This window comes from Hyaena hyaena, unplaced genomic scaffold (assembly GCF_003009895.1).
Source record: "Hyaena hyaena isolate Hyena2069 unplaced genomic scaffold, ASM300989v1 scaffold_287, whole genome shotgun sequence".
In the NCBI taxonomy this organism is placed as follows: Eukaryota; Metazoa; Chordata; class Mammalia; order Carnivora; family Hyaenidae; genus Hyaena; species Hyaena hyaena.
The window spans coordinates 272080-296531 of NW_024080919.1; the positions used below are offsets into that span (position 1 = coordinate 272080).

General features: G+C 39.0%; 1 protein-coding gene across 1 annotated transcript in view; it reads left to right on the top strand.

Moving 5' to 3' along the window:
• CPA6 (carboxypeptidase A6) overlaps positions 1 to 24452 on the top strand; it is a 346125-nt gene that overhangs the window by 151887 nt on the left and 169786 nt on the right. Inside the window, exon 2 of the mRNA XM_039246989.1 lies at positions 11848 to 11923. Coding sequence (XP_039102920.1) covers positions 11848 to 11923 — 76 coding nt within the window. The remainder of the gene's footprint in view (positions 1 to 11847; positions 11924 to 24452) is intronic.

Sequence of the window (24452 nt, forward strand, 5' to 3'; positions counted from 1 at the left end):
GCAGAGAAGAACAGATACCATATGTTTGCACGTATTGGTGGATTAATAGGAACTTAACAGAGGACCATGGGGGATAAGAAGGGGAAAAATAGTTGGGGAGAGGGAGGGAGGCAAACCATGAGAGACTCTTGAATGCTGAGAACAAACTGAGGGCTGTTGGGGGTGGAGGGAGTGGGAAAGGGAGGTGATGTGCATGGAAGAGGGCACTTGTTGGGATGAGCACTGTGTGTTATATAGAAACCAACCTAATAACAAACTATTAAAGAAGAAAAGTTAGGTGTCAAATTGGGTGTGGCCACATGGGATGGGTTATAAGGTACTAGCAAATGATAACTCAAAGGGAGACCATGGACAAATCATACTTTAGTAGTCCATCCAGGATGTCTGCTACAAGTAGTTTCCTCTTAAAATAATCTAACCACTTTTTTTTCATTCAATGTATTAAAGTATAATCGAACTTAAAAGACTGAGTTGTTGTAGTCAGGAATCCTAAAGTATAAAACTGGATAAAGTGAAAATCTCCCAAAAATATACAAATCTCATAATACCAAACATCTGTATAGCCCTTTCTCCGTGTGAGGTGCTGTTCTAAGCATTTGACATGTATGCTCCTTTAATCCTCATGATAACACATGAATTAAGTACCAGTAACTCCACTCTATAGATAGAGGGGCCAAGGCACAGTTGTCTCCAGAGTATGTGCTTTTACCATACCGTTAATTTGTTTCAGTACATAATTTTGTAGGAAAAAAGGAAATATCTAGATGCAAAACATTTGGAGGCAAAAAACAAAGCTAAAGTGGAAAGGGAAAGCTGATACCCTGTGCTTTTGGCAGTCAAGACTAGAAAAGGAATTGTCAAGGCTGAAGCTGGGATTCCAGTGCCTGTAACAGGGAAGACATGGAGAGCTACAAGCAAGTTTACATAAAGAAGGCAGGACCTTCAAAGTGTGGAGAAAAACTCATTACAGCTGAAGAAATGGAGGTTTTAGTCTAGAGATTTGGGTGATGGGAGATCACTGAGAAGTACATAGCCCAGGTCTCAACAGGTATGGGTGTGGGCTCCTAATTTACACTCTGCATGATTTGGAAATTGCAATTAAAACACAAATCTAGCCTTAGACTCCTCAAGACAAGCTTCAAACCACTCTATAGAGACTCTCAGGATTTCCACAGAATAAACCAAAATGTATTGAGTTCCTCTTCATACAGAGTTTAGAGCTTAGTAAGATATAAAGATCCTAACAAATAACAGTGATTGCAGTGAGTGCTGTGATAGGAAATGTATGCAGTGTTGGGAAAACCTAGAAACAAAGTGAACAAAGTCCTATAGATATCAAGGAATGGCTCCTTCAGGATGTGACCATTAAGCTGCCATCTTCAGTGCATTAGTTTCCTAGGGCTGTGGAAAGAAAGTACCACAGACTGGGTGACTTAAGCCATAGGAACTTATTTTCTCACAGTTCTGGTACTGGAAGTCTGAGAACATGGTGTCATCAGAGTTGATTTCTACTGAGGCCTTTCTTTTTGGCTTACAACTGGCCATCTTCTTCCTGTGTCTTCACGGTGTTTTCCCTCTGCATGTCTCTGCCTAAATTCCCTCATCCCAGTGACCTCATTTTAACTTAATTACATCTTTAAAGACCTTATCTCAAAATGTACTCAGCCACACTTAGACAAAACGTGCAATAAAAATTCTAGGTGACTTTAACAAAACATGGAGCCAAAGGAAGAGGAAAATGAGAGTGGGGGGGGTGACAAAATTCTTAAGATCTTGTTCTAGGAGGAAATGTACAAAGACTTCATTGTAGACATGAAAGAAGTATCTAAAATGTACAAGAAATCACTTAAAAATAAGCTGCATAGGTGGCATGCAACTGGATAAAACTGAGAAAGAATTAACTCAAAAGAGAAAAAGGCAAGAGCCCATAACAAAAAATAAAATGAGGTGCCTGGATGACTCAGTTAAGCATCCGACTCAATTTTGGCTCAAGGTCACGATCTTATGTTTCATGGGGTCAAGCTTTGTGTCAGTCTCTGCACTGACAGCATGGAGTCTGCTTGAGATTCTCTCTCCCTCCTCTCTGCCCCTCCCCCATTTGCTCTACTTCTCTCTCAGGATTTTAAAAAAACCATACATGCATACATGTTTGGTTTTTTTTGTGGTAGCAAGCTTTTACTTCAATTCTAGTTAACACATAGTATAATGTTGGTTTCAAAAGTAGGATTTAGTAATTCATCACTTACATACACTACCAACTGCTCATCAGAAATGCCCTCCTTAATACTTATCACCCATTTAGCCCATCCCCCACCAACCTCCCCTCCAGCAACCCTGTTTGTTTTCTATAGTTCATAGTCTCCTATGATTTGCCTCCCTCTTTTCTCCTTTTTTCTTCCTTCCCCTATGTTCATCTGTTGTTTTCAAATTCCACATGTGAGTGAATGCATGTGGTCTTTTTTTTCTGATTGACCTACTTTGCTTAGAATAATATACTCCACCTCCATTCATGTCATTGAAATGGCAATATTTTATTCTTTTTGATGGTTAAGTAGTATTCCATTGTGTGTGTCTGTGTGTGTGTGTCTATGTGTACATACATGCACCACATTTATCCATCAGTTGATGGATGTTTGGGCTCTTTCCATAATTTGGCTATTGTTGACAGTGGTGCTACAAATCTCAGGGTGCACATGTCCCTTTGAATGAGTATCTGCATATACTTTGGATAAATACCTAGTGCAATTACTGGGTCGTAGGGTCCTTTTATTTTTAACTTTTTGAGGAATCTCCATACTGTTTTCCACAATGGCTTCACCAGTTTGCCTTACCACCAACAACATAAGAGGGTTCCCTTTCTCCACAACCTCGCCAACATCTTTTGTTTTCTGTGTTAATTTTAGCATTCTGAACGGTGTGAGATGGTATCTCATTGTAGTTTTGATTTGTATTTTCTGGATGATGAGTGATGTTGAACATCTTTTCATAGGTCTGTTTGCCACCGGGATGTCGTCTTTGGAAAAAACGTACATGTCTTCTGCCCATTTCCTCACTGGATTATTTTGGGGGGCATTGAGTTTGATAAGTTCTTTATAGATTCTGGATACTAACCCTTTATCAGTTACATTATGTGCAAATATCTTCTCCCATTCTGTAGATTACATCTTAGTTTTCTTGATTCTTTCACTGTGCAGAAGCTATTTAAGTACCAAAAGTTCTTAAGAGATGTGTCAGTAAGAAGTTGCTTCAGCCGTCGTCAAAGAGGTTGATGCCAAGAGGTGTTCTAGGATTTTGATGGTTTCCTGTCTCACATTTAGGTCTTTCATTTATTTTGAATTTATATTTGTATATGATGTAAGAAAGTGGTCCAGTTTCATTCTTCTGCATGTTGCTGTCCAGTTTTCCCAATACCACTTGAAGAGACTGAAGAATATTCTTTTCTACTGTGTCACAGATTAGATGACCATGTAGTTATGGGTCAGTTTCTGGGTTTTATGTTCTTTTCATCTATGTGTTTGTTTTTATGCAACTAATACACTGTCTGGATGACTATGGCTTTGTAACATAGTTTGAAGTGTGAAATTGTGATGCCTCTAGCTTTGCTTTTCTTTTTTTTAAGATTGCTTTACCTGTTGGGTTTCTTTTTGTGGTTCCATACAAATTTTAGGATTGTTTGTTCTAGCTCTGTGAAAAATGCTGGTGATGTTAACAATATTTTTCAAATCCATAAACATAGAATGGTTTTTTTTCCTTTTCTTTGTGTCCTCTTCAATTTCTTTCATAAGTGTTCTAAGATATCAGAACACAGATATTTTATGTATTTGGTTAGTTTTATTCCTAGGTATTTTATGAGTTTTGATGCAATTGTGAATGGTATTGGTTCCTTGATTTCTCTCTCTGCTGCTTCATTATTGGTGTATAGAAATGCAATAGATTTCTGTATATTGATTTTGTATCTGTGACATGGCCAAATTTATTTTTCAGATCTGATGATTTTTTGGTGGAGTCTTGTAGGTTTTCCACATGGAATACCATGCTGTCTCTGAACAGAAAAAGTTTGACTACTTCTTTGCTGATCTGGATGCCTTTTATTTCTCTTGTTGTCTAATTGCTAAGCCTAAGACTTCCAGTACTATGTTAAATAACAGTGGTGAGAGTGGACATCCCTGTCTTGTTCCTGATCAAAGAGGAAAAGATTGGTTTTTCCCATGGAAAATGATCATAGCTGTGGGTCTTTCATAAATGCCCTTTATGATCAGGTATGTTTCCTTTATCCCTACTTTGTTGAGGGTTTTTTGTTTTTGTTTTTAAGTCAAGAACGAATGCTGTATTTTGTCAAATGCTTTTTCTGCATCTATTGATGGGATCTTGTGGTTCTTTTATTAGTGTGGTGTATCACATTGACCTGCAAATATTGAACCACTGTGTAGCTCAGGAACAAATTCAACTCAATGGTGGTGAATATTTCTTTCAATGTACTTCTGTATTCTATTTGCTAGCATCTTGTTGAGAATTTTTGCATCCATGTTCATCAGGAGTATTAGCCTGTAATTCTCCTTTTTAACGGGCTCTTTGTCTGGCTTTGGAATCGAGGTAATATCTCCTAGAATGAGTTTGGAAGTTTTCCTTACATTTCTATTTTTAAAAAAGTTTAAGAAAAAATATTAATTCTGTGAATAATTCCCTGGGAATTTCCCTGGGAAGTTATGGATCTGTTCTAATTTTCTATTTCTTCTTTTTAGTTTTGGTAGTGTATCAGTTCCTAGGCATTTATCCATTTCTTCCAGATTGCACAATTTGTTGGAATATAATATTTCATAATCTTCTAGTTGTATTTCTGTGGGTTTGGTTATGATCTCTGTCTCTCTCATTCATGACTGTTTTGGTCCTCTCTCTCTTCTTTTTGATAAGTTTAGCTAGAGGTTTATCAATTTTATTAATTCTTTCAAAGAGCCAGTTCCTAGTTTCATTGATCTATTCTAGTGGAGGTTTTGTTTGTTTCTATATCATTTATTTTTACTCTCAGGTTTATTTCTGACTTTAGGCTTTATTTGCTCTTCTGTTTCTAGCTCTTTTCTCTCTCTCTCTCTCTTTTTTTTTTTTTTAAATCTAGCCTACAGAATGTATAGTGTGCTCTTGGCTTGGGGAGTAGATTCCCATGATTCATCACTTGCATATAATACCCAGTGCTTATCCCAACAAACATTGTCCTCCATGCCCATCACCCATTTTTCTCTGCCCCAGTTCCACCAACCCTCAGTTGGTTCTCTGATTGTATGCCTCCCTATCAGTTTGTAACTATTATTTTCCTTCCCTTCCCCCATGGTTTTCTGTTAGGACCATATCTGACTGAGAATATATCTATCTTTCTTTCTCTGAGTTATTTCACTTAGCATGATATACTTCAGTTCCATCCATGTTGTTGCAAATGGCAGGATTTCATTCTTTTTAATTGCTGAGTAGTAGTCCATTGTATGTATATATCCCATCTTCTTTATCCATTTATCTATTGATGGACATTTGGGCTCTTGCCAAAATTTGGCTATTGTTCATAGCACTGCTGTAAATATCAAGGTGCATGTGCTCCTCTGAATCCGCATTCCTATATCCTTTGGGTAAATTCCTAGCAGTGCTAGTGCTGGGTCATAGGGTAGTTCTCTCTTTAATTTTTTGAGGAACCTCCACACTGTTTACCAGAGTGGCTGCACCAGTTTGCATTCCCACAACAGTGCAAGAGGGTTCCCGTTTCTCCACATCCTTGCCAACATAGCTGCTTTCCTGATTTGTTCGTTTTAGCCACTCTGACCAGTATGAGGTGATATCTTATTGTGGTTTTGATTTGTATTTCCCTGATGATAAGCAGTGTTGAGCATCTTTTCATGTGTCTGTTAAGCCATCTGAATGTCTTCTTTGGAAAAGTGTCTATTGATGTCTTTTGCCCATGTCTTCACTGGATTTTTTTGGGTGTTGAGTTTGATAAATTATTTATAGATTTGGGGTACTCAGCCTTTATATGATCTGTCATTTGCAAATATCTTCTCCCATTCCATCAGTTACCTTTTATTTTTTTATTTCCTGTGCATGCAGAAACTTTTTATATTGATGAGGTACCAATAGTTCATTTTTGCTTTTATTTCCCTTGCTTTCAGAGACATGTCAAGCAAGAAATTGCTGCATCTGAGGTCAAAGAGGTTGTTGCCTGTTTTCTCCTCTAGTGTTTTGATGGCTTCCTGTCTCACATTCAGTTCTTTCATCCATTTTGAGTTTGTTTTTGTGTATGGTGTAAGAAAGTGGTCCAGTCATTCTCTTGCATGTTGCTATCCAGTTTTCCCAGCACCATTTGTTAAAGAGAACATCTCTTTTCCATTAAATACTCTTTCATGCTTTGTCAAAGATTAGTTGGCCACACATTTGTGAGTCCAATTATAGGTTCTTTATTCTGTTCCCTTGGTCTATGTGTCTGTTTTTGTGCCATTCCCACGCTATCTTGACGATGATGATGATGGGTTTGTAGTACAAACTTAAGTCAGGATTGGGATACCTCCAGCTTTGGTTTTACCATACTTCTATCAGACAAACTAGACTTAAAAGACTTTAACAAGAGATGAAGAAGGACATTGTATCATAATTAAGGGGTCTACCCATCAGGAAGAGCTAACAGTCGTAAATGTTTATGCCCCAACTTGGAACAACCTAAATATATAAATCAATCACAAACATAAGCAAACTTATTGATGATAATACTGTATTTGTAGGTGACTTTGTTACTCCATTTAAAGCAATGAACAGATCATCCAGGCAGAAAATAAAGAAAAAAATGGCCTTGAATGATAAACTGGACCTGATAGACTTGATGAATATATTCAGAACTTTCAATTCAAAAGCAGCAGAATGCACATTCTTCTCAGGTATATATGGAACATTCTCCAAAATAGATCACATACTTGGTCACAAAACAGCCATCAACAAATATAAAAGGATTGAGATCATATTATGCATATTTTCAGATCACAAACTTTAAATCAATCACAAGAAAAAAATTGGAAAGTCTACAAATGCATGGAGGTTAAAGAACACCAGGACTGATAGGTGAGGGGGGAGATGGGCGTGGAGGAGGGCACTTGTGGGGATGAGCACTGGGTGTTATATGGAAACCAACTTGACAATAAACTATTTGTTAAAAAAAATAATTCTTTAGGAAAGAGAAACTAAAAACCACAATTATCCCATTTACAACTGCATCAAAAAGAATAAAATAACTAGAAATGAATTTAACCAGGGAAGTAAAAGATGTATATTGAAAACTAAGACATTAATGAAAGAAATTGATTGAGAAATAAGTGGAAAGACATTCCATGCTCATGGACTGGAAGATTTAATATTGTTAAAATGTCCATACTTCCTAGAGTAATCTACAGATTCAGTACAATCCTAATCAAAATACCAATGGTATTTTTCACATAAATAGAACAAACAGTCTTAAAAATCCTATAAAACAAGAGCCCTCAAAGAGCCCAAAATAAATTTTAGAAATTAAACCTAAACTGGACTCATCATACTCTCAGGTTTCAAAGTATACCACAAAGCTATAGTAATCAAAACAGAATGACACTAGCATAAAAACAGACACATAGATCACTGGGACAAAAGAGAGCACCCAAGAAGTAAACCTATATGGTCGATTAATTATGAAAAAAGAACCAAGAGGGGCACCTGGGTGGCTCAGTCGGTTAAGCATCCGACTTCAGCTCAGGTCATCAGTCTCATGGTTTGTGAGTTCGAGCCCCACGTCGGGCTCTAGGCTGACAGCTCGGAGCCTAAAGCCTGCTTTAGATTCTGTGTCTCCCTCTGTCTGTCTGCCCCTCCCCTGCTCATGCTCGTGCTGGCTCTCTGTCTCTCTCTCCCCCTCTGTCTCTCTCTGTCTCTCAAAACTAAATAAACATTAAAAAAAAAAAAAAAGGTGGTGAGGACAATGGGAGAGTTAGCATGAAAGAGAACTGGGAGGGGAGTTTTCTTTTGTATCTGCTATAATTTCATTTTTCCAAGCATAGATTTATAAAATGGTTCTATAACTTACAAAGAAATTCAGAATTTAATAATGAAATCACTTAGGAAAGTTTATACCAAGATCAAGGAGAAAATATCTGGAGCTTCAGATCTGTGTCTTTCAAAAGGAGTCTGAGGACTCTCAAGCTGCCCATAAAACAGACATTCTTTCATAGGTGTTGTAGTCAAGGCCTAGCAGTAAATACGGCAGGCATCAGCTTCGAGCAGCATAGTTTTACAACTTGAAAAGGAAAAGGAGTTAGTTCATTGCTCACTTCTTTGATGAGGGGACTGAAACCCAGGCAGATTATAAAAAGGTAGAGAAGGTATTCTTTTGCTAAATACTCTTCTCTAGATGTGTATGTTTTCATTATGCATTTAATAATAGCTTTTAAATTGATTAAATGTGTCTAATAGTATTCCTGTGGTTGCTACTGTACATAAAGATAGTAATCAGCTTGCAACTTGGTGCTAGCATTATAGCAATATAACTTTATTAGTCCTGGAAGGGAAGAGGACAAAATTGAAGTATATCATGAGTGAATACGTAATGAGTGGGCAATTAGCTGTCTGGAATATCCTGCCTCTATATGACAGCCTTAAACTATAAAGTGCTTATGCTTTCTTTCTAAGAAAACTGTATCGGTTCCCTGAGCTAGAAATATGTGATTTACAAACACATGTACATACCCATTCAGCTCTCTAACCTCAACCCCATTCAGACCTTTTTTTTTTTTTTAACAAATAGTTTATTGTCAAATTAGTTTCCACATGACACTCAGTGCTCATCCCCACAAGTGCCCTCCTCCATGCCCATCCCACCTCCCCCCCACATCCATCAGTCCTCAGTTTTTGTCAGCATTCAAGAGTCTCTCATGGTTTGCCTCTCTCCCTTTCCCCCACCATTTCCCCCATTCAGACCTTTGATTCTCTCAATCCCAAAGTGAAACCAAGGGCGTCTTAAATTGATGTTGCCACCTAGTGGTTGAAAAAAAATTAGTTCTAAGGAAAGCCTCTCCATCTTAAATGGCTGTGTTTAGCTAGTTTTTCCTCTTGAGTTCCAGGAGCTACCTTACATTCTAAAACCTTCCTGTTTGTAGTACTGGATTATTGTTGGCCACTTCAAAAAAAAAGACTAGCTTTCAGACCTAGGGAAAGCAAGCTTTCTATTTGGTTGCACAAATGGGGCATTTGGGGGGCATTTAGTTTTGCAGGCTGAATAGAGCATTTTTGTTGGTTTCGGTTACTGCTTAAATCCATAAAACTTAGGGATTTAAGAAGTAAGAAATTTCATGGGTTTTCCTAAATAAACTTTCCTTATTCTCTTTTTTAAATTTTTTTAAACATTTTATTTCTGGGAGAGAGAGAGACAGACAGACAGACAGCGTGATCCAGGGAAGGTCAGAGAGAGAGAGAGACACAGAATCTGAAGCAGGCTCCAGGCTCTGAGCTGTCAGCACAGAGCCCAACGCGGGGCTCGAACCCACAAACCATGAGATCATGACCTGAGCCGAAGTCGGACGCTTAATCGACTGAACCACCCAGGCGCCCCCCCCCCGCTTATTCTCTAAGTAATCAAATATTAATAAACACATTTCTCAAATCACACCAGAGAATTTCTACAAGTTATGATGAAGTGAACTTTTTGTGATAAAGATGACAAAGCTGGGTTAAAGCAATCACTCTCAGAATTAAATAATCCCAGGCGTGGCCATCTTTTATCCTGTACTCACAGAAGAGGAACCAAATGCCAAGTTGAATTATCCATCATTTATGGGGGGAAAAAAATCTTCCTATGGCTGTAAAACAGCTTCAAATTGCTCTCTTTGCACTCTAGAGGAGCTGATAGGGCCCCAGATGGAGGTGTTTTTTAGCAAGTTGTCAAGTGATCCATCCCTCAAAAACAACCATATCACCCAGCAGACATGCCTTTCTCTGCCAAGAATTATATTGGGTCAGGTGGGAGAGGCCAGAATATGATGAGGCCGGGAAAAATAGGGTACACAGAGAATTGTGTACCAGAAATGAAAGAGAAAAGGTGTGAATTACATTTAAATTCCAAAGTCATGTTTGGAATTGTTTCACAGTGACTTGATTTTTTTCTTTTCCTCTATTTGCTTTTATTCTTTCTGGGAAAATAGACTGCATGGCATTGATACTGAGAGGTGGTTTTGTGTGATTCTGAGGAAACCAAATGACATTAGGTTAGTAGTCCCTAAACCATACTATAAATTATCAGCAAGCCAAGCGCCTTTTAATTCATAGGCCTAAGGAAGGTGTAATTAGGATCATTTGAGATAACAAAGCTAAAGTGATTGGAAATGAACACACAGCCCTAAAGAATAATTTCCCAACAAATCTGGAAGTCTCCCTTTGGGTCTAGTGACCTCCATATTAATCTTACCTAGCCTTGAACACTTATCCATCTAAGTAGTAAAATCATGGGAAAATATGCAAATTCCATCCTTGTTTCAGTATACCTTTGAAGCTGGAGAGATGGGTTGTGGGTCAACTGCTAGAGTTTTTATTTTGTGCTGTGTGCGTGTGTGTATTCTGTACACATATATATACTGTACACACATATATACATGTATATATGGTGTTAATATTCTTTATCTTCAGTCGTTGTAAAATGGTGTAAAGGGTTATGAAAAATATTCTGGTTGTACATATTTAGTACAGGAAACTCACATTTCTTCTAGAAATCAATTATTCTCAATGATCTCCTTTATACCAGCCATTAATAAATAATAACTATATGCAAAACACATTGAGCAATTGTGATTATTATATACTAGAGCTGTGCTTTCCAACCTGTCCTCATCATGATATAACTAAACATGATAATATCTGTTTGACATGCCTGGCAGGGAAGTGACTGCTATCGAGAACTCTGTGACAGATAGCACGACTTGTCCGGTCTTTTCAGACAATTCAGGACTTTTACTGAAAGAAATTTTAGAGTGTCCAAAATAAAATCTCAGCTGTGGTAAAATTTTAATGGCAGTAAAAATCAATTTTAAATTTTTAGCACTTAAAAATTTTTTATAGCCATCCGCATCTTGTGGGACACCTGAAACAATTGGTGGCTCTCATGCCAGATGGGAAGCTCCATACTACAGACACAAGATGGCCCAGAGACATGGTCTTATCTGTACTCTTCTCACTGTGGGAAGAATACAAATCAGAGGAAGTGTTCCATGGTGTATGGATTTCATAAGTTATCTTGCTGAAAGTCACTTTCCTTCTCAGCATTAAGTTTTAAAGAGCGCGGTTACTTCTGTCATCAGAAATTGCTTTCTTAGTATCTTCTCTGAGCTATTCGTGAAAATCCTTATCCCTGTTAGCCCTATTCGTGTGTTTTTGGACTTTCACTGCTTAGGTGTGAGTCTGTAATTTTCAAAAGCTGATGAAAAAAGTTTTATTTTTTTGAAGTTGATTTTGAGAGAGAGATGGAGGGAGAGAGAGAATCCCAAGGAGGTTCCACACTGGCAGTGCAGAGCTATACACGGGGCTCAAACTCATAACCTTGAGATCATAATCTCAGCTGAACCAACTTGGGTACTTACCCACCTAAGCCACTCAGGCGCCCCAAAACAAATAGTTTTAAGATGAGGAAAAAAAGGCCAATGTGACCAGAGTAACAATAACTAGAAAAAATACCTGCTGGTCCAGGTATTGCTGGTATGGGTCTAGTCCACAGTTTTGCTGTTTTTCTTCTTAACTGCAAAGGCAGTTTTTAAAAATGAGCAGATCTAGATGGCTAAACCGTTAAACACCATTTTTTCCCCTTTCTTACAGTGATAAGGTGATCAGACTTATTCCCAATACAGAAGAAGAAGCAAATGCACTGAAGAAAATATACCACCAACTTAAGGTAAGAGAGCATCCACTCACTTATAATATGTATGATGTGTTTACAGGACTTTACTACAGGGGAGTTGAATAGATGGAGTTAATTAGCCAAGGGAAGAAAATGTTAGGGAGAACTTGAAAGAGCTTTTAAAGAATAAGTTCAGGTTACTCAAATTATGATCTTTCTAACCCATTATCTCTTTGAGTTCATTTATTTTCCATCTCCCTTAATAGAATGTAAACTTTGTGAGAGAGCTTTTATCTGTGTTTTTCATTGCTGTATTATCAGTGAGTGTCAAGAAAATCCTAGAACTTCAGTAAATGTTTTTTGTTCTTTTTTAATGAATAGGTAAATTTAGTTTATAATTTTCTGGAACTTCGCTTCTACTTTTCCTTCTTAAAATTTTCCTGCTGATCATCTACACTTCATTCTAATTAGAACTTAAAGCAGAAGTGAGTTGAGAAAAATTTCTTAAAAAATCAAGTTAATTAATTATGGTATGTTTCACTGGGTCTGATAAAATTCTGTTGGCAAAAGTTGAAGGGCTCTGATTATTTGATCTTTGATGAAATTTGTGGATTTTAGAATTAGAGAATGTCTCATCTCCTTATTATTGCATATAATTGAGTGTTAGCTTTCGCTAAAAAGTTATAATGAGAAGTGTGGTGATGGGCTCGTTTATATGCCTATGAAGAACAGAGGCAAGGCCATGAAATATATAGTGATTTAGCTTCATTTTAAAGGAGAGCAAAGCAGATTACCAAGAAGACCTCACAAATCTTCAATACGGGTTAGAAAAACACGTGTCCTCACTCTGATTCCCAAGCCAGACAGAGATCCAGCAAAAAAAGAGAACTACAGGCCAATATCCTTGATGAATACGGATGCAAAAATTCTCAACAAGATCCTTGCAAATCGAATCCAGCAGCATATAAAAAGAATCATCCACCAAGATCAAGTGGGATTCATTCCTGGGTTACAGGGCTGGTTCAACATTCGCAAATCAATCAATGTGATACATCATATCAATAAAAGAAAAGATAAAAACCATATGATCCTGTCAATAGATGCAGAAAAAGCATTTGACAAAATACAGCATCCCTTCTTAATAAAGACTCTAGAGAAAGTTGGGATAGAAGGAACCTACTTAAACATCATCAAAGCCATCTATGAGAAGCCTTCAGCTAACATCATCCTCAACGGGGAAAAACTGAGAGCTTTCCCCCTGAGATCAGGAACACGACAGGGATGTCCACTCTCACCACTGTTGTTTAACATAGTGCTGGAAGTCCTAGCATCAGCCATCAGACAACAAAAGGAAATCAAAGGCATCAGAATTGGCAAAGAGGAAGTCAAACTTTCACTCTTCGCAGATGACATGATACTCTACATAGAAAACCCGACAGACTCCACCAGAAGCCTACTAGAACTGATCCAAGAATTCAGCCAAGTTGCAGGGTACAAAATCAACGTACAGAAATCGGTTGCATTTTTATACACCAATAATGAAGCAACAGAAAGAGAAATCAAGAAACTGATCCCATTCACAATTGCACAAAAAACCATAAAATACCTCGGAATAAACCTAACCAAGGATACAAGAGATCTGTATGATGAAAACTATAGAAAACTTATGAAGGAAATTGAAGAAGACACAAAGAAATGGAAAAACATTCCATGCTCATGGATAGGAAGAATAAATATAGTTAAGATGTCATTACTACCTAAAGCACTCTACACATTCAATGCAATTCCAATCAAAATTGCACCAGCATACTTCTCAAAACTAGAACAAACTATCCAAAAATTTGTATGGAACCACAAAAGACCCCGAATAGCCAAAGTAATACTGAAAAATAAAACCAAAACGGGAGGTATCACCATCCCAGACTTCAGCCTCTACTACAAAGCTGTCATCCTCAAGACAGTATGGTATTGGCACAAAAACAGACACATAGACCAATGGAACAGAATTGAGAACTCAGAAGTGGACCCAAAAGTATACAGCCAACTGATCTTTGACAAAGCAGGAAAGAATATCCAATGGAAAAAAGACAGCCTTTTTAACAGATGGTGTTGGGAGAACTGGACAGCAACATGCAGAAGAATGAAACTAGATCATTTTCTCACACCATGCACAAAAATCAACTCAAAATGGATAAAGGACCTGAACGTGAGACAGGAAACTATCAACACCCTAGAGGAGAAAGCAGGAAACAACCTCCTTGACCTCCACCGCAGCAACTTCTTACTTGACACATCCCCAAAAGCAAGGGAATCAAGAGCAAAAATAAACTGTTGGGACCTCATCAAGATTAAAAGCTTCTGCACAGCCAAGGAAACAACCCAGAAAATTAATAGGCAACCAACGGAATGGGAAAAGATAGTTGCAAATGACATATCAGATAAAGGGTTAATATCCAGAATCTATAAGGAACTCACCAAACTACACGCCCGAAAAACAAACAACCCAGTGAAGAAATGGGCAGAAGACATGAACAGACACTTCTCCAAAGAGGACATCCAGATGGCCAACAGACACATGAAACGATGCTCAGCATCCCTCCTCATCAGGGAAATACAAATCAAAACCACACTGAGATACCACCTCACGCCAGTCAGAGTGGCTAAAATGAGCAAATCAGAGAACTCTAGATGCTGGCGAGGATGTGGAGAAACGGGCACCCTCCTACACTGTTGGTGGGAATGTAAACTGGTACAGCCCCTCTGGAAAACAGTGTGGAGGTTCCTCAGGAAACTAACAATAGAACTCCCTTATGACCCAGCAATAGCACTGCTAGGAATTTACCCAAGGGATACAGAAATGCTGAGGCATAGGAGCACATGTACCCCAATGTTCATAGCAGCACTCTCCACAATAGCTAAAACATGGAAAGAGCCTAAGTGTCCATCAACAGATGAATGGATCAAGAAGATGTGGTTTATCTATACCATGGAATACTACATGGCAATGAGAAACAATGAAATCTGGCCATGTGTAGCAACATGGATGGACCTTGAGGGTGTTATGCTGAGCGAAATAAGTCAGGCAGAGAAGGACAAATATCATATGTTTGCACGTATAGGAGGATTAGGAGGAACTTGACGGAGGAACAAGGGGGAGAAGAAGGGCGGAAATGGTGGGGGAAAGGGAGAGAGGCAAACCATGAGAGACTCTTGAATGCTGAAAAAACTGAGGACTGATGGATGTGGGGGGGAGGGGGGATGGGCATGGAGGAGGACACTTGTGGGGATGAGATCTGAGTGTTATGTGAAACTAATTTGACCATAAACTATTTGTATAAAAAAAAAAAGAAAAGAAAAAAACAGGATTGTCCTGGATGGCTGCAAGACAATCCTACCTGGAGAAGATGTTAGGGAGATGAGAGAGGAGGGATAGACTCAGTGGCTTTGGGAAATGTAACTATGGAACTTTTGGTCTTTTCTTTTTGACTTGATTTTTCCCTTTGACATCTTTCATTCAAATATTGAATGTACTTGCAAATGAAGTTTGGAACTTTGAGTTTATTCTTTTCTTCCTCTTCATTCCCATCTTTTACATATGCACTGTCCAATTTAGGCTTGGGTCTCATCACAGGGGTTCAAAGTGAAAATGCAGAAGTTCATCCCAAATTGTTGTGATTGTATCCAGTACCAGAGGGACTGCTACCAGCATGTCCTAAACCTCATCTCCTCCTCAGTGGAATCTCTTCTTCAGGACACACCAACTTTCCTTGCTCATGTGTCATCACCAACCCCACTGTAGTCTTTTCAGTAGCAACATCTTAGCACTGTCTAAACAGCCCACCAGGGACTTAACATTTGCAAAGAAGCAAAGCAGTTTTCAAGTAGAAGTTTCTGTCTCCATTAAAATTGTGTTTTAGATACACTATTGGAAAAATGAGATCGCCACTTTACATTGTGGAGTCCAGTATTTCAGGGAAAAAAATATGCTTAACCAAATATTGGGGGGAAAAACATCTGTGAAAGGATTCCTCCCCCCATTTGTAAATATATGTTAGGCCTTACAATGTTATAAGAATGAAAGTACATAGTTACATATGTGATGATCCCTTGTCTTATCAAAAGCAAAAAATTTCCATCAGTGAGGACTGGGAGGGTTACTTAAAAGCTCTTGTAAATCGTAGTAGATGGAACGAAAAGATGTTGAGCATAGGGAGGACTGAGAATACATTATATTGGGCCCTTTTCTGGGCACACTTCTATACACACTTTAAAAAATTGCTTCATATTTTCATTTAGTCCTTGAGGAAAGGAAGTAGTCAAGGAGTGGGGGACATGGTTTGGATGTGAAGGAGCTTTTAGAGGACAACTAAAGGGAGGGGAGGGAAGGGGGGCCGGTGAGGAAGAGGGGAACAGAGTGAAGGGAAGAACAGGGTTAGTACCAGAATGCTGACAATGCTTTAGTGGCTCCAAACCACAGAGAATCCAGCCTCTCTTAGTCACTATGTGCTGGTCCAAGGTCTGCATGCTTCCTATAAATCATCCCCTTCTAACAATTCTGTGAGGTGGATACTGTTACTGCTCTTTTATGGCTGAAGAAATTGGGCAAGACAGAGGTTAGGTAACTTGCTCTGGGTCAAGTGTGGAGTTGGAGCACACATCTAGACAGTGCCAACCCTTCTAGAACCCATATGAAGCCTGCCTCCTGCCTCTAATCTGTTTACTCTGACCATTTTCTCTATAGAGAGGAATAGGCCAGCTTTGCTGGGCTGCGAAGCGTAGACTCAGTATGCACATGGTCATGTTTTCATTTACTTTATTCCTTGAGTCACCAATCCCACCCCCTTTTCAGAAATTTGCAGGACACAATTCAGCTGATAATGATCCTAATGGCTATGATTTATTATAGCAGATATAAAGCAAAACCTACAAAGAGAAAAAGCATGTGACGTGAAATCCAAGTGAAACCAGGCACAGGCTTCCAAGAAGCATCTCCTTGTGGAATTCCACAGGATGTTCTTTCTTCCCCCAGCAAGGAGTTGTGAGCGCATATGTGGGATATTGTCTACCAGGGAAGCTCATTGTAGACTTACTGCCCAGGGTTTTTACTGGGGCCTAGTCACATGGGCCCCGTCTCTGCCAAGCACATACCATAATTCCAGATTCTCCAAAGCAAAGCAAGTGTTCAGCATGAACTACATAGTTTGTGCAGTCTAGGTATGCATTGAGCCACTCTAAGATTTCAGGAGGTAACCTACTACCTCTAATTTCCAGATGGCCAGACTTGCAAGCAAGCCTTTCTCAGAAGCAGATTCAGGCCTGCTGTGTTAATTCTTTTCTGCACATTTCATTTCTTCTTATATAAAGAAATGGTTTTATGGGGCTGGAATTTGAAGCATTGTACTTAAATAAATTTCTGTCTAAAAGCATCATGTTAACTGGATGTCATTTTAAATTCAAATGATTTCATCGAGTGATCCACTTGCACCACTGAAAGCAGCAATTCTGGCCAGGCAGAGAAAGCGGCCTGCAGAGAACAAAGAATATGACTGTTTGTCATCTCCTGCCCCGTGGGGCTGATGAGATGGAACTGACATTGTTGCTAACAGCTCCTTTGCATCCCCCAGACTCTGTCTCCAAGGGGAGGGGAGCTTTTAGTTGCCTCCGTTCCCTAAAACACAGGGTGGTATGCAGAATTCCAAGATGGTGCCAAGATTTCTACTCACCCAGGGGTCTACACCCTGCATAATCTCTCCTCTGAGTAGGGCCAGAGGCTGTGAATATGATGGGATAGTCCTCTCCCTGATAGACCACCTTGTGTGACAGAAGGGAGATAAGCTGAGATGGGCCTCACGTAATCAGATGAGCCATTTAAAAGCAGAGTGTTTGCACGTATAGGAGGATTAGGAGGAACTTGACGGAGGACCAAGGGGGAGAAGAAGGGCGGAAATGGTGGGGGAAAGGGAGAGAGGCAAACCATGAGAGACTCTTGAATGCTGACAAAAACTGAGGACTGATGGATGTGGGGGGGAGGGGGGGATGGGCATGAAGGAGGGCACTTTGGGGATGAGCACTGAGTGTTATGTAGAAACTAATTTGACAATAAACTATTTGTAAAAAAAAAAAAAAAAAATTTAACATTTTGAATAAAACAGGGTAACAACTGCAAAAAAAAAAATAAATAAAAATAAAAGCAGAGTGTTTCCTCCAGCTGTTCCTGGAGAAAGAAGTCAAAGAAGTGCTCCTGCTGTCTGAAAAAAGAATTAAACTGCTGTATTGTGAACGTCCGTGGGAGCCATGTGAGAAGAAATGCTACTGGCCCTCCCGGATGAAAGCCACCCCCAGCTGATAAGCAGCAAGGATAGAGGGATGTCAGTCCTACAACGACAAGGAACTGAATCCTGCCACAACCGTCTGAGCTTGGAAGGTAACCCTGAGGCCCAAATGAAATCACAGCCCAGCTGGTACTTTGCTTTTAGCCTAGTGAGACCTGGAAAAGAAAATCCAGCCAACTGTGTCTGGACTTCTGACCTACAGAACTATGAGGTGATAAATGGCTGGTGAGTTCATGGTAATTTTCTGTGTAGCGGTAGAAAAGCAACAAAAATATAGGGTAAGGTAACAACCCTATATCCTGGCTTTTCAGTGGCTCTTAGTTCAATAGCATATATTGATGCTTTAAGTTAATTTTTCTGACTTCATCGGCTATAACCAATCATCTTTGGAAAAGTGATTGGGGTTACATGCTTAAGCTATAAATTCACAGTGTCTTATCTGAAACATGAACAAATGCAAAATGTATGTGCAATGTTGAGTGAAATCTGAGAAGGTACAGTTATAGCATAGCTAATTAGACCTAGAACCGTGGTTACAAAGCTGGTTACTTTCCTAATTAAATTTTATGGTTTTGCTGAAGAATTAAAACAAGAAAGTTAAACAGAAAACCATGCCTCCAGAGAAACGGATTGAGAAAGCACCAACCAATTAAATTGTTAATTAAGAGCATAGCCATGATTTAAATAAAGTTATGATGGGAGACGGTTTGCAGGTGAGCAAAATTAGAGTCTGAACACCCTGTTCTGCCTACATTTCTTCACAAATTCCTTGTGCTGGGAAGGAACAGAGATGGCTTTATGTAAGGTAACAAAGTTTCTATGTAGAATTGACAGATCCTGTTAAAAGAAAAATTAATGATGCTTGTTTCCACCTCTCTCATCAGAGAGCTATTGGATAAAAAAAGATTTCTGTATCCAAAAGTTTGACATTTTTTCCAACTAAAACATAGCCTTAAAAATATTAGTTTGTCAGGTGCCACTGAGTGGCTTGCCAAAAATTGCAAAATTCCCTGGGGGAAAAACTGCATCATCCCTTCTCCTTTGCTTGTATGTAAAATTCACAGCTGGCTTTCCCAGGTGTGACTCCCCTCCTCAGCACTGTGCTGAAGCTGACTGTTCTGTAATCCTCCTTGGTGCTCTCCCAAGTCCTACACCTGGATCTATGGCCCCTTGAAGAGCTCCAGCATCCAACTGGGCAGTTGATTGGGAAACATGAGGAAAGAGGGGTGATAGAATTCATACTGTCGGAGTCACTTGTTCCAGTTTTCATTGGGAACCGATGGTGCCATTATAGAATCTCTTAATCATGGGTGTGGTAGGCAGAGTTCTAGGATGACCCTCAAGATTCTTGGCCCTGGTATATACATACCTTCCCCAGGCATCCCATCAAACGCTAATCTAGGTACTGCTATAAAAGGATTTTGCAGATGTTAGTAGAGTCCCAAATCATTTCACTTTTTAACAGGGAGATTGTCCAGGTTGGCCTGACATAATCATGGAGAAATAATGTTTCCTCTAGCTGGTTGCAAGAGAGGAAATCAGAAATGCACTCCTGCTCGCCTGGAGGAAATCAGTCATGCTAAGAACTGCCACGTAGCAAGAAATTGCAGGAGACTCTAGTAGCTGAGAGCTGTCCTCACGGACTAGAGGGAAAACCAGGGACATGCCTTCGTCTACAACCACAGGCAAACAAATTCGCCAGCACCAGGGAAACGTAAGAAGATCCTGATCTCAGATGAGACCACAGCCTGAGCTGACACCTTGAGTTCAACCCTTTGACATCCTGAATAAAAAATAAAGCCACTTCGGGTTAAATGGTGAAATAATAAAGTAGAGATGCTAAATCTATGGCAATTAAGCAATGAAAATCCAAATCAGTGGCCTTAAACAGCCAGTGACTTGATGAACTACTGGAACACACACAGGAACATTATAAATGATACTGAAAGATAAAAGTAAAGAAGAAACAAAAACTTTGATCTGTTTGGGGCAGGAAATAGCATTTCCTTTTTTTGTTAGACCCTTGTAAATAATAAATCAGCACTACTTTTGCTTTTCCTAGCATGATTTTTTTTTGAAAGAAAAAGTTTCTCATAATCTAGGCAGATGTCCAAATATAGTTGTGGATTAAATTTAGGAACACAGATTTCAGATGTGGCATATAGTTTTCTCTGTGTGCCTAGTGATAATTAGTAAACTCAGTAACAAACATTAAGAGAAACAATACATGGAAAAAAAAGGAATACACAAAAACATTCTTTCAAAAGTAAAAAAACCTTCTATGGCAGTATTAAAATGATTACCTTAGTGGTTTTTAACTAAGTAGACAACATGACTTTGGGCCAATACCGTAGTATTTTAAGTTGACTATGTTTCCTCTGTTTGTAAGACTTTCCAATTTTGATGTTTAAACAACCTAGTTTAAGACTAGCTTTTAAAATTTAAAGTAGTTGTTCCTGATGATACTAACTGCCATCCCAAAAGTTCTTGTAAGTGGACAGTTTAAGGGGTCGGGTCCAGCACAATCTCCTATACAAGGTGATCTCAGCTGGGATCATTCATGCATCTGCCATCACCTGTAATTGCTTCACTCCTGTCTAGTGGTTGGCAGGCTGTGAGCTGGGATGACAGGACAAATGGACCATGTGTCTCTCATCATCTAGCTGGCTAGCCTGAGTGTATTTACTCAGGGGATCCAAGACTAAGAGACACAAAACTGACAAAGCTCCTGGAACCCAGGCTTGGAACTCCAATAACATCACTTCCGCCACATTCTACAGGCCAAAGGAAGTCACAAGGCCAGCCCAGATTCAAGGGGTGGAAAAACAGACTACGATTCTTGATGAGATGATTGCAAGTTGTGAATACATGAGAGAAACCTGTGGTCATTTTTATAATTCACCTCATCCTCCACCCACATAGTTGTTGTAGTCTGTTGCCAGATCCAGAGTGGAAGATGGCAGCTACCTCGCTTCTCCTCTGCTTTCTTATTGCCACAGTTGTGGTCCTGATCTTCTTCAGCCTGAATTGCACCAGTTTCCCAAATTGCCTTTCTGTCACCTCACATATGATTCCTGTTTGTTCTCTATACTATAGACAAGGTGATCTTTCTGAAATAACTGACCATGTCACATCATTACTTAAAACCTTTTAAGTGTCCTCATTGTCAGCAGCAATAATTCCAAACCGAGACCATACATCAAATCACCTAGGAAGTTTATGCTTGACCCCACCACCAGAGATTGACTTAGTTGCTCAGGTGAAACTTGGTTATAAGTATTTTTTAAAAGCTCCCTAGGTGATTCCATACATAGCTAGGGAGGTAAATCATTGATCTGGGATATAGACTTCAAATTCTTTGGCATGACCCATGGGGCCCTTCAAAACCACACCCAGGTTGCCTCTCAAACACTTCTCAGCTTCCATCACTGTACTTGGCTCAGTGTTTATTACCCTAACTACACTAAGCTCCTTGTAGTTTCTCTCCGAAGTATCTTTTTGCCCCCCAAGCCATTCCTCTTGTCTAGAGTGCTCTTCTCGTCTTAGTTCAGTTGGTGAACATTTAAAAGACTAGGTTAAAGCATTCACTTATCCTTGAAATTTTTGACCCTCACTGAATTCTACAGACAGTTATATCCTAGCATTTATATCACTTTATGCTTATGGTATCTTTCCTCCCTCATTTCATCCCCACCAAAATGGGTTTCTTGCATATCTGAGACTTAATGGATCTCTGAATTGTGTATAGTAAATAGGAAGGCATTGATAGAAAAAACTGTTTCCAGCTAGTGCTGAAAGAAGCTTACGTGCACAGTCAAGACCCCAGGAATGTAGCCCAGCTGAGACCTAGACTTAACACCCCTTGGGTTTCCCTTTTGTTTCTGTTACTTACAGATCACTCTTTGTATTTATTCTCATGATTTCACCTGGAAAAATACTAAGGATTAAAGGAATGATTCGTGTATTGTCAAATGTGAATTTCTCACCATTTCTACTTTAAAGGACATTACCAAGTGATCAAGGATATGAGAATAGAAGAAGCTCCCTTTTCAGGGACAGAGAGGGGCTTGGTGACTGACAGGTTTTCTTTCAAGTATACAAACTATACTTTGGTGCCATTTCTTGGACCCATGAACTTACAGCATCCTTTGCATATTCATCAGCCACAGCCAGAGACTTTGCTTGATTAAAGAAGCTTCCTGTTTTTTTACCATACTTTTTTCTAGCTGCATAAATGTGAAGTGATTTCTGCTGCCTTATTTGGTTTTAGAGGTATTGTTGATAAGAAGAATGGAATCTGGACCACAACCATTTTTAGAGAAATAACTTCTGCCCTGATGACTGATATAATGTAAATGAGTATCAGTGACCTACAGGAATTGACTATCACCATCCAAATGCATTTATTAACTATTTATGTGAGGTCTTACATGGGTCAAATGTGAAAAACAGCATGGTGATTAATAGGAGTGTGACCTCTGGAGATATACTTTCTGGGTTCATATCCAGACTCTTCTATGTACTAGTTGTGTGAGTGTCAGCAAGTTACCTAATTTTTCTGTGCCTCAGTCTCTAATCTGTGAAGTAGGGAAATCCAGAGAGTTGATCATTTCCATGTTTGTGCTAGCATATTACTAGAATATACATATTTCTACTCTTTTGCATATTATGTATCCCTTGCTGGATTGGGAACCCCTGAGAGTATCCTACATATCGTTCTTCTTTGGGTAGGATCAATTTCTGACTTCTCTCTTTCCCTGGTGCCTTGTGGTTGTAGGAACTTGACAAATCTTGAATGAATGAACAAATGAAATTAATTCATCTATCTCCTTTCCTATAATTATAAAAACATCTTTAACTTGGATTCTAATCAAGAGCATATGTATGGCAGAATAAATATGCAAAAGATCAAAACAATGAAATATAGAAAGAATTATTGTAGAATGATAGGCTTAAGGGATCAAGGAATAGCAATTTAGGGAGAAATTATCCATCTCTTCAATTACTAAGGAAGTTTTATGGAGGAAGTAGGATTTCTATAAGAGCCTGGTAAATTTCTTGAGAGAACGATTTCTAAGAAATGTAGTCTTGCATTAGAGCCTCCTGTATGTAACTTTAAGATTTTGCCTTGGCGTGTTGACTAAATTAAATGAATACAATAACGCTAATTATCAGAAATAGTTTAACTTGAAAATCAAGAGTTCAGGTGTTTTGCTTAGAAGTCAGTTTGTTGTTTTTTTAAATATAATGAGAAATGTCTGTGTCTCTGATAATACTTGGTTAACAAATCAATTCCTTTCTTTTAACCTAAAAATAGCTATTAGGGATGCCTATATAGCAGTTCTCTGTGTCCTTAAAAAAAAAAAATTCAGAGCAGGTTTTACATATTCATCAGCCACAACCGCAAGGACTTTGCTTGATTAAAGAAGTTTCCTGTTTTCTACCATTTTGTTTTTCTAGCTGTATAAATGTAGAGTGATTAAAATCCCCATGGTCCCACAAATACATTTCTTAGATCTTTTCCTGATAATTGCATTTGCTTTGAGGCTATCTGATCATGAGTGTTCTTCTATTCTCTCACACTGCAGTCACATTCTGAAAATGAACTATGATCTGAGCTAATAAGAATCAGTATCATAGGTTTGAAAAAAGAAATGGGGCATGGAAAATAATCTAGGAGAGGAAAAAAATGGACCCAGTTGTAGGTGTTGTAATCTTTGAGAAGTGGACACGTTTATTTTTGTTTTTGTTTGTTTGTTTTTTTTTTTTTACAAATAGTTTATTGTCAAATTAGTTTCCACATAACACCCAGTGCTCATCCCCACAAGTGCCCTCCTCCATGCCCATCCCCCCCTCCCCCCCACATCCATCAGTCCTCAGTTTTTGTCAGCATTCAAGAGTCTCTCATGGTTTGCCTCTCTCCCTTTCCCCCACCATTTCCCCCCTTCTTCTCCCGATTGGTCCTCTGTTAAGTTCCTCCTAGTCCTCCTATACGTGCACACGTATGATATTTGTCCTTCTCTGCCTGACTTACTTCGCTCAGCATAACACCCTCAAGGTCCATCCATGTAGCTACACATGGCCAGATTTCATTGTTTCTCATTGCCATGTAGTCTTCCATGGTATAGATAAACCACATCTTCTTGATCCATTCATCTGTTGATGGACACTTAGGCTCTTTCCATGTTTTAGCTATTGTGGAGAGTGCTGCTATGAACATTGGGGTCCATGTGCTCCTATGCCTCAGCATT